General features: G+C 35.2%; 1 protein-coding gene across 1 annotated transcript; it reads left to right on the top strand.

Moving 5' to 3' along the window:
• Positions 1-6,216: 6,216 nt before the first annotated feature.
• On the top strand, positions 6,217-7,965 carry LOC121145279 (olfactory receptor 52E2-like). The gene is made up of 2 exons (XM_040964008.1): positions 6,217-6,249; positions 7,042-7,965. Exons 1-2 carry the CDS (start codon positions 6,217-6,219, stop codon positions 7,963-7,965), a joined length of 957 nt encoding a protein of 318 aa, XP_040819942.1.
• The last annotated feature ends 4,179 nt before the right edge of the window (positions 7,966-12,144 follow it).

Here is a 12,144-nt window from a genome sequence, read left to right as displayed (position 1 = left end):
GTCTATGCTTTGTAATAATATGGTAGATATAGGGTGGCAGAGAGCAAAAGAGAGGAAGAGGAGATGGAGGTGAAATCCTTATACCTACAAAACCTTATCATGGAAAAATAATGACAACATTTAAAAAATACAAAAAAGAGAAATCTTAAAATTCTGTGATGTGTAAGCAGTTCCTTTATTTTGCTCACAGCTGCTTGAATCACATGTTGCAGACATTTACATTTACAAAATCTTATGAAATATACATTACCTCATAAAAGATGACCTACTTTGTAATTATGTTTGGCTTCACATTCCAGCTCCATGAATATGTAGTAGAATATCTTTGGGTAAACTAACTGAATAATCTTAGCTTATTTTCCTATCTGTGCGGTAAGTATGACTACCCACTACATACTCTCTTTTTAATGCTAGCAATACAATGCAAAGAATCAGTATAGTTAAGTATATGCTCAATTCATTCAGGTTTACATTCTTTTACTGTAGATATGGACAAAGGAGTAATGTGAGATTGTTATTGTTGTTGTTATTGCTATTGTATTAGTATAGTCCACTTATTATTCTCATCCAAAGCATATGTAGAATATTTGAGGATTAATATAGTTAACAAAATTAGACCACTAGATTTATAGTGATTTAAGATTTGTTTTCAATATGATAAGACTATTTACTAGAAAAAAAATAACACTCTGACATTCTCCATTTCTCTTTTTCTTTATTAATTAACTGAAAAATAAGCAAATATATATAGAAAGTGCACTGTGTGAGAATTTGTAGTATAATGAAAATATATATCATCAGAAATATAAAATACAGTTTTGTAAAGTTTAAAGAACAGGTATATGTAATTATCAGAGAGACACCAAGAGTAATATGTTCTGCTCCTTTCTATTCATCACCCATGTCAGACTCTTTCTAATGTATTGATCACTTTAGATTACATTCTATCAGTAAGCATAGAATTTTTTTTTATTATTTTATGCTATAGTTCCATGGCTTCTGGGATTTGTTGCCCCACTTCCTAAGTTTCCCTTCCCTCCCCATTGATTTCCCTTCTAGTATTACATTGGGTGGTACTTCACAAACAATCATATGTCTATCAGGAAAGCATAAAATTTTATAAATTTCTAAAACTAAATGTAATTACATAATTTACAAAATGCATGCATGTTTTGTGTACATTTCAATATCAATGAAAGCATCTTGCATTAATTTAATTTGAATGTATTTTAAATCATTTCATATAAATATATCCTATTACATTTAAGCTTAGCTGAATACATCATAATGTTACTGCCTTTTAAACTTTACTGTTACATTGTAGGGAATTCTGAATGATTCAGTTTTTGCTCTAGCATTAACAGTTTTCCAACAATAACTGTTTAGGTTTCCTTGTGAATATATGGAAATTATTCCCTAGGATCATAAGTAATTTTTTTTTCTGCTAAAATGTTTATTTTTAGATGGTTACTGCACTTTTTCTCTAAAAGCTGTTTCCTTACGAATCAATTTAAGAGCTACTCTTTAACTCATACCTAGTGCCTGTTGTCATGAATCTCAAGCTCTATTGGTTAGAGGTATAAATTTTTAAATTTCTGGATTGTGAGTAAAGACGAGGACTGCTTGAAATGATGGGATATTTAACCTTTTTTATTGTTATTAACATTGTATTATGTGATACAGTTTTATAGGCACTGGGGATCCCCCCACCCCTCCTTACCCTTCCCCGCATGGTGGATTCCTCCACCTTGTTGCATAACCACAGTTCAAGTTCAGTTGAGATTCGTTCCTTGCAAACATATATCTAGCATAAATTCCAGCGTCTTATTGTCCAGATAAGTTCAGTGGCCTCTTGTGGAGACCTTCTCTAGTCTGAAGATAGGGCTAACAGAGTAATGATCCGGTCAGTTAAAAGCCCCAACAAAACCTCAGTATCAATATACAACATTATGGAATTAATTGACATAGTATTGGGTAAACAATATGTTAAAAATAATGCAAGTTCCATTCTTCGAAACATCTGGGTTGAGACAGTATCAATGACAGGTTCAAAAAATAACCAACAACCAAACAAAAATTACAAGTTAAATCAAGGCAAACATGTGGTATCTAATCTTTTGGGATTCGCTCATTTCCCTTAGCATTATAGTTTCCAGTTGTGCCCATTTAGCCACAAAGAACTGCATTTTGTTTTTTTTAATAGCTGAGTAGTATTCCATGGAGTAGATGAACCAAAGCTTTCTTATCCAATCTTCTGCTGATGGGCATTTCGGTTGCTTCCATGTTTTTGCAATTACTGATTGTGCTGCAATGAACATAGGGATGCATGTTGGTTTGTCGTAAAACAGGTGTTTTGGATATATTCCTAGGAGTGCAATTGCTGGGTCATATGGTATGCATATTTTGAGTTGTTTGAGTGTCCTCCAGACTGATTTCCATAAAGGCTGTACCAATTTGCAGCTCCACCAGCAGTGGAGTAGGGTTCCCTTTTCCCCGCATCCTCACCAGCAAGCGTCGTTGGTGTTCTTGTTTAGGTGGGCCAATCTAACTGGTGTTAGGTGGTACCTCATCGATGTTTTAATTTAGATTTCCCTTATTGCCAGGGAGCTGGAACATTTTTTCATATGTTTGTTTGCCATTTGGACTTGTTCCTTTGTGAAATGTTTGCCCATTTCCCGTGCCCATTTCTTGAGTGGCTTGTTTGTTTTGGTTTTTTGGTTGTTTTGAAGTTCTTTGTATATCCTGGAAATTAGCCCCCTATCGCCTATATAGTGTGCAAAGATCTTCCCCCACTCTGTGGGTTGCTTTTTTACTTTGTTGATTGTTTCCCTTGCTGTGCAGAAACTTCTTAGTTTGATGCCAGTATGTGATACTGGCATCGCAGGCAGAAGCGTAACTCACTGCACCACAATACCAGCACCTTACCATACTAGTTTCCTTTATGTAACATGTTCAATTATTTTCCTTGGGAAAAAACATGTTTAAAATCTGTGAAGAAATGCAAAAAATGGGAAAATAATCTAAGTTTAAATTATGTAGGAACTATGAAAATCTTCACAGAATCACAGAGGAAAAAAAGGATACATAAATTTCTTTTAAGATGAACAAAATAGAAAGAATATAAAAATGCATTTGATTGGTAAGTTTACACATACCTAACTGCAAACTGGAGGCAAAGGAAAGAGTTTGGCCTAGTTAGTGCTAATTTTCACTCAGCACAGAGCTCACCTACTGACAGTAAATACATTGGGGAAAAGCTAGTTAGCAGATAAAGGCTCACATCTGTATTTGTGCCTTTAGGGATTTAGGTGTTATCAGTGTTCATAATACAAGTGATGATTATGATAATTTAATATTATATACAGAGTAATCCCAATACTGTCTATTTACACAAATATAAAAAGTGGCTCATAATTAGAGCAATTTACCATTATCCAAGAATGAGGACTCTGGAATGAGTGGGCCAGAATACATGTCATTCATTTACTGATACTGAGTTAATTCCTCTTATCCAATTTTTAAAAAGATTTATCTGGAAGACAGAGCGACAGAGCAAGAGGCAGAGAAACAGAGAGAGAGAGAGAATCAGAGACAGATCCTCTATCTGCTAACATACTCCCCAAGTGGCTATAAAAAGCTGGGACCAGACTGAAATTCAGGTCTCCCACAGATGTTGGAGGAAATCTCAAATTTAGGCCATTGTCTGCTACCTTTCCATGGGCATTAGCAGGAAGCTGGATTAGACCAGAGCAGCCAGGAATTGAGCAACTGTTCTGATATCAAATGCCGAAGTTACAAGGGACGGCTTCATTTGTTGTGCCGCAATGGCAATTCAGCCTAAACAATTTGCTTAGTCTCTCATCTTAAAGCAAGGATAAAACATATAAAATTTTAATACATGGAATGCTGTCAGAGCAACTGACTCGATCCGTAGTTGAAGAATTTAGAAATGCACACAATTGCAGTGTTATGTAACATCTCAATAATCTGGCCTCACTGTATCTCTGGTCATAAACAACATTTCCTACACTTTGCAAAGCTTCCTTGACACATACACTCGATTACTTCTGTGTGAAAATATACATCCCCAAGTGACTTGAAATTCAAACAACTAGTGTAAGAAACTTTGGACATGGAACTTCAGTGACAGGTTAAGGGGCTAAGACATAATTTATCATTGCAATTTAATACCTTCAATGGACTCCTGTATAAAACAATATTCAGAAAATCTACAAAATGTTTGTGCTGTGAAAAATCAACACATAGATTTCAAAATTACTTATACAAAAACAACATCTTTAAAGTTCATTTTCATGACTCTTTTTAATTTTGATTTTTCATGATACAGTTTCTTAGGCTCAGGAATTTCCCCTTCCACCCTTCCCTTATCTCCTCACCCACTCTGTTTTCCCTTATATTACAACAATAGTATAATTTTTCAACAAAAGTCACAAGCTCATCAGTTAGCTATTTAAGTATATCACGGCATTGTAAGTGTAGACAATGGTAGAAAGCCATTATTCAGTCTCTCTGGATAAATATATGTATATACAGGTTTACATATATATCTACCGATTTTGTATTTTGCATGAAGGTTGTCTAATATCAAAGAAAAGCATATTGTTCCACCAGAGAAAAAAAATTTGTCCCTTTTGAATTGGCTTATTCCACTGAGCATAATGGTCTATAGCTGGGATCATTTTATGTCAAATGGTAGGATTTGTTTATTCCTCTTTCAGTAAGCATCTGGGTATTTCCATTTCTTTTCTATGATATATTATGCCATTGTAAATACAGACTCATAGGTCCCTTTGTCATATGCAGATTTCATTTCATTTGGATATATTCCCAGAAGTGGGATAACTGGCTCATATGCCATTTCAATCTCATAAGGACAAATATCATCTCGTCTTTCTGATACAATGCAAACTTCATGCAAAATATAAGATCAGTAGCCTTTCGATACTGTTTTTGCTAAAACTCATATGTTTTGATATTTTCTTATTTTCATTTCTTCAAAATAACTTTTTTTTAATTAAAATATTTCCTGACTCATATGTATGATCATACAGTAGTACCATTCTCTCCAAGATTTTTTGTTTTCTTTTTTAATTTTTTAATTGATACATTGGTCATTCAGTAACACATTATTCAATTCCATGCTGTTACAAATTTTTTTAACTTTCTTCCTGTTGCTGATTTTGTTTTATGGCTATGGCTTTTAAGGGAATGTATAGTAACTGTGTAATAGATACCATCATATCCAGGTGCGAAGATATAATGCACTATGCATCTCTATTTCTGAACCAAAGATGGAATCCAAATGAAAATGTTAAATATGTCTTGACAATGTAATGCTGTACTTATGCCATGTCTGTACCCACAATGTCAGGATAAATATAAATAGTAGAATGATGGACTTATGATTGCTCATGAAGACGCCTACTATTGTAATGATATAGGGGAAATCAGTGGAATAGGGAGGGGATTTGGGAAAGGGTTAAGGGACAATTTGAACTACATTGAATTTGTTCTCTTTATATTAATACCACATTAACATGAAAAAATAAGAGACTCAACAAATTGATATGAAAATGCTAGTACTCCAAATGAGTTATGAAACTCATATGAGAACATGACTGTCATCCCATTTTCACTTTTCTATGTATGTGTATGGTGTGCAGCTTTAAAGATATGTAAATCAATGCACAGTATACATATGTATATAGTACGTTTTGTATACATACAGCATGATAAATAGTACTAATGAGTGAATACATTCTATATAAAGTATGGCACATGCTAAAAAAATGAACAAAGTTTCTTTGTGAGGTATGCCTTTCTCAAAATATGTTTGTGAGAAAAAACTTTGGTGGAAAGTGGAAATACATTATTTTAATTCAATGAAAATTGAGCCTAAGAACTTCAAGTTATAAATTCATTCAGAATAAATTTTAACATATTGGGGATACCTGATATAAAACTGGATGCACAGTCCTTACTTCTCTGAAAAATATTGTAATACCTGATATTCCTTTTATAGAGATCGTGTGAATAACAGTGGAAAGTTTCTACAAGGTCTTGTATTTTCATGAAAATGATGCCGGGAATGTTTTTATGACTTACATGAAATTGTTAACACATAATATGAGTATGTTATTTTTTATAATACCCACTTATTTTGACAATTAAGTAAAATAAATGTAAGAATAAGCAATGAACATGGAAAATGTGCAAAATACATCTCTAATTAGGTAGTAACTCCCCAAACTGATGGGAATTTTCTTGCACTTTACCAAGAAGGTAGGAAGGAAGAAAAGACAAAAGAAAAGAAAAAAGGAGGTAGAGAGTTAGGGAAGGAGAAAAAAAGAGATGTTTAGGAATTATCAACTTTTAATTAATTATCAGAATTCATATATTTTTTTCAGAAAGATTAAGAAGATGAAACTAGGGAGAGAGAAAATCAGAAAAAAAATCCATATACCATCATTGTATGCAAGACCTGGGAAAAAAGTTGATTATGTAACACTGCCATTAAAGGTGTCAGCATATAGAACAAGGATGAGTTAAAGAGGAAGTGATTGACCATTTCATGAAATAATATATGTATCAATCAGAATGTCTTAAGATTATTAGAACTTCACTAGGTCAATTTAAGAAAAAATAAAATGATTAAATTCAATGCTACATTAAATGTTATAAGAATAAGTAAATTTAGGAATATGTTGGGATGATTAGATTTAAATTATTGGTGTACAAATTAGTTGGAAGCATCATGTAGAACATCTTTACTCCATTAATTGTGTTTCTTTCCCCATCAGGGATCACTCATCTAAAGTGCTATATACATAGTGAATTGAAAATTGATGAAAATACTTGCAAAAGAAATATACACATATGTTTAATATTCCCTAATTTACCTTTAGGTATACCTAAAAATAAGCTTTCTGGTCACTTGGAGTAAGTGTGAGAATCAAGCCATGCACCATGACCTTACATGATACCACGCAGCATGCTCTTTCCAATGACACCCGATTTCACCCCTCCTCCTTCTTGCTGCTGGGCATCCCAGGACTTGAAGCTCTTCACATCTGGATCGGTTTTCCGTTTTGTGCTGTATACATGATTGCACTGATAGGCAACTTCACCATTCTCTTGGTGATCAAGACAGACAACAGCCTACACCAGCCCATGTTCTACTTCCTGGCCATGTTGGCTACCATCGACTTGGGACTCTCCACAGCCACCATCCCTAAGATGCTGGGGATCTTCTGGTTCAGTCTCAGAGAGATTATCTTTGGTGCCTGCCTTATGCAGATGTTCTTCATCCACAATTTCACTGCCATGGAGTCCACAGTCCTCCTGGCCATGGCCTATGATCGCTATGTGGCCATCTGCAACCCCCTTCGATATAGCACCGTCCTCACCAACAAGGTTGTTTCTATGATTGGTCTTGGTGTGTTAGTGAGGTCATTTATTACTGTTATTCCATTTGTGTTTCTGATACTACGATTGCCCTTCTGTGGGAATCATGTCATTCCCCATACCTACTGTGAGCACATGGGACTTGCTCGTCTCTCTTGTGCTAGCATTAAGATCAACATTATTTATGGTTTATGTGCTACTGGAAATCTTGTGTTTGACATTATTGCCATTGCTCTTTCTTATGTTCATATTCTCCGTGCTGTTTTCCGTCTTCCTTCCCGAGAAGCCCGACTCAAGTCCCTCAGTACATGTGGGTCTCATGTTTGTGTAATCCTTGCGTTCTATACACCAGCTCTCTTTTCTTTTATGACACACCGTTTTGGCAGGAATGTTCCCCGTTATATCCACATACTTTTGGCCAACTTTTATGTTGTAGTGCCACCAATGCTCAATCCTGTCATATATGGAGTCAGAACCAAGCAGATCTATGATGGTGTGAAGAAGTTATTACTGCATAAACTAGGAATGGAAAAGGGATAAATATCACTTCATATATCTGTAGTTTCATATGTAATTTTACGAAAATTCAGACGTGTCCTGTAGTATTTAAATGCATCGAGTTGCCACCTACTTTTTCTCCACTTCTTATTGTTTTCTTCTTTTTCCATTTCATTTTGATTTTGGCAGTTTGTACCAACTCTGTTTATTATTTTTAATATCTTCTTGATTTTTTATGTTAGATTGGAGTGTATCCATTTTTGGTAGAATAGCTAATACTTTTATCAATCAATATAATGACAAACATTTCGAGTTTTCAGGATGCTTTGGATAAATTGTGACACTATGACTTTTTAGAAACTTTTAGAACTTACAGATTTTAGACTTAGCAAGCTCGATTCAGAAGGATAGTTTGTCCTTCAATTGTTTAATAACATTACAATTTTCTTTTTGCCTCTCCTTTCAAGAAGCATGAGGTTTGCACTCTGTTAGAATCATACACATTCCACACAACGATTGTGGTTTTCCAATAGTCAAGCTCCTTAGATTTAATATAGATGATAGATAAGTAGATGATTAATAGATAGATATGCATATACATAGACAATTGAACAAAACTTATGGGTTTTTCACAATAATAATTTTCTTGTGATTCCTTATGGTAGTTTTTACTGCATGATTTGTTTTGATTTTATACAAAAAATTTAGAAAAAATATAGTCAATTCCTTTGACATGTCTGTCCACCTTGCTAAAGCTTTGTAGAAGAGATCATTTTCAGCTCTTTCTGTTAGTAAAAATATATTAGAAGATATTTTCAAATTACCTACTTTTTCACTTATAAAGCATCATTTATATAGCCTGTTTCTCCTTGTCTCCTTTAAATTTTCACATGTATGGTTATTATTATCACATACAGTCAATGTTCATTCTAATGTTCTCAAATGCTTCCTGGACTTTTACTATTCATTTCTCTCTGCTTCCGCTCCATTAACACCCTGAACAAGCTGTTCATTATCACCAGACCTCAGTCTCAAGTCCTTGGGCAATCGCTGCCAAAAAATTGTTATGAAAATTGCATGTGGGCCCGGCGCGGTGGCACAGTGATTAAGGTCCTCGCCTTGCACGCCCGGGATCCCATATGGGTGCCAGATCTATCCCAGCAGCCCCGCTTCCCTTCCAGCTCCCTGCCTGTGGGGTGGGAAAAGCAGCAGAGGACGGCCCAAAGCTTTGGGACACTGCACCCGTGTGGAAGACCTGGAAGAGGCTCCTGGCTTCGGATCGGCATAGCATTGGTCGTTGCGCTCACTTGGGGAGTGAATCATCGGACGGAAGATCTTCCTCTCTGTCTCTCCTCTCTGTATATCCGCCTTTCCAATGAAAAAAATAATAAAAATAAATCTTAAAGAAAAAAAGAAAATTACATGTTGCTGGTGTCATTGAGTTTGTGGAACAGCAAGCAGCTCTTAGATTTGGTGGAATGGGCTGAATATATCCCTGCTTTCTCTGAACTACTACTGGCTGTTCAAGTGAAACTCCTGAGAACTCATGCAGGAAAATGATTACTGCTTGCAGCTACAGAGAGGTCCATGGTGTATAAGGATGTTTTGCTTTTGGGAAACAGCTACATAATTTAGGGCAACAGCTGTGAATCTGATCAATCAAGTTCTAGTTGAACTAATCAGGCCATTTGAAGAAATTCAGATTGATGACACCAAGCATGCTTGTTTGATCTCAACTCCACAAACGCCTCTCCTTGGCCCAGAACAAGCTTCTGAACAAAACCCGGACAAAATAGCTGTCATCTCGCATCAACCTCTCTACCAACAGAAGTGATTTTGAGAAAATTTTACTTCTGAAAAGCACTGCATAAATGTGAAAAGTTGGTCTTGAAGTATTTCAGTATGGTGCTTTTGGTTATCTCGTAGTCAAAGCTTTCATGTAGTGCTATTTTAAAATGATATCCATTTTCCTAGCTTTTGTGTTCATTTTGGGTTTTTTTGTGTGTGTGTGCTCTGCATAAAACTTCACATACAACTGGTATATGTTTGTGGCTGAAATTGTTTATATAGTGCTTTTTTCCAACTTTGTCTATACCGTGCTTGAACCAATTGAATCCTACATACTACTTTCACTTGTTTCCTTAACATTAAGCCTGTAAATAGTTGCTTTATTGTGATGTGATGCAAAAGTAAGAATGCATTTTAAAAAGCAGAATAACAAATGAGAAATCTCAGGTTAATATAAAGTGAACCAAGTGTTTGTGAATAAACTTGCAGATTAGAAAAATAAAGCCATGGCATAAAATAGAGTATATGTCTTTGAAGAAGAATTGTGTGCATTTTGTGACAGAGATGCATCTCTTTGGTCCGTAGTTGAATGACCAGGTAATCCTTGAAACTGAGGGTGTACTAACGGAGAGCATGCTCATTTTGTCAGTAGGAAGCAGGCTAACCTGTAACAAAGAGCTTTCCAATATAATGGCCCCATCAAGGGAAGCATTCATTCCTTCTGAAACAATCTAGAAATGTTCATCCACAGAGCAGGAAGTAGTGCATGGACACCACAGCATGACAGGGAGACATGAAGCGTGGAAAGCCTGTGCTAGGTAAAGCTCTACAACTCGAGCAGAAAGCGAACTCTGGCCAAAAGCCTAGGAGGAACCTATTAGCCATCCCGCACATATGTGCCTCAAGCAGTCCTCACAGAACCCCCATTAGGCAGGTATTAGCATCTCTTATAAATAAGAAACCTTTAGCTTGGTGGATTAAGGGTCATAACCATAGTTTATAAACCTAAAAAATAAGAAAGACACTGAATGAGATAAGAAAAAAAAATGCAGCAAAGGGGACCGCCAACACTCAACAAGCAGGAGGTTTTGTGCTAATATCTCCAGCACAGGCTGTGACAATCCTCCTGGCTTGATCTCTTCTGTGTTTGTTCATACTTTAATGTGAAATCTCATCATGGAGCTTGTTCCTATCCCGTTACTTCTGGAATGTTTTCATGATGGATATTTTCAAGTTTACATAGGAAAAAGAGAAAATATTCTTCACAAACAGAGAACACCAACTCAAGAAATCGCTTTCACAATTGAAGATTGTGGTACCTTACAGCAGATAGGAAGAAGTAAGGAAATGCAAAGGCTGAGGCAAACCAAGCTGGAGAAGGGCTGTTGTTTTACAATACACCAACTATGATCCTCACACTGGTAAGGAATACTTTGCAATGAAAACACCAATGTTGAGTTCATGTCTGACCTACTAAAAACATGCTCAGGAGGAAGTAAAATATAAATTTCTCAGCTATTTTCCCTTAGGTAATCAATTTGTTGAAGATTTACTCATCTGAAGGGCAGCCTAGGTACAGAGAGAGAAAAGGGGAGAGATTTTTCATCTGCTGGTTTACTCTTTAAATGGCTACAATGGCCAACGGCCAGGATTAGGCCAAGTCAATGCCAGAATCCGGTAGTTTCATTCATGTCTCCCTCTGCGTTTCCATGCACATTAGCTATGATTTGGAAAAAGTGGAGCAGCTGAGGCTCTAACCTAATGAGATTCTAGCATTGAAGGCAACTTAACACACTGTGCTACAATGCCAAGCCCTCACTCCCATTTCTCATATAACCAAATGTTATCCACCAAATGTTATGTTATATTTTGTTCATTTTGATGCATATATATTTTTAATATATTTATTTTAATATATCTTATATATATGTTAATAGATATATGTTCATCAGTTACTGGATGTTTGGCTTTAATATTTACCTCACATCATACATTAAAGTTAACTTAAAAAGTAATTATGGAGCCAAATATGGGACAAAATTAAAAACTCTCTGGGGGAACAGATATTCAATTAAGTTTCATTAGATAAGATTAGGCCAAATATTTTGCTTTTTTAATGCAAGACCAAAAGCAAAGATACTCAAATAACTTTAATGAAAGAATTTCTGCATGAAAAATCATTTACTTGTAAAGAATGCCACATAAACTGAAAATATTAACCTGCTTGAATATAAAATTAGTTTACGTTAAATAATACTGCTGTAAATATTTAAGTACATATTTTTATGGATGTTTGCATTACATTTTCTTGAGTATAGTTCAGTGAAAACTGTGGAATTAAAATAAATTTATGTTGAACATTTTAAGAAAAAATCATGCTGTTTTCACAGTATATAGCTAATGTTTGAGGCTGTCAATTTTCTGAATCTTCAA

Source organism: Ochotona curzoniae, unplaced genomic scaffold, assembly GCF_017591425.1.
Source record: "Ochotona curzoniae isolate NIBS_2020 unplaced genomic scaffold, NIBS_Ocur_1.0 scaffold_3223, whole genome shotgun sequence".
Lineage (NCBI taxonomy): Eukaryota > Metazoa > Chordata > Mammalia > Lagomorpha > Ochotonidae > Ochotona > Ochotona curzoniae.
Note: the sequence above shows the minus strand (reverse complement) of the source record. Positions and strands in the feature narration are given on the sequence as shown.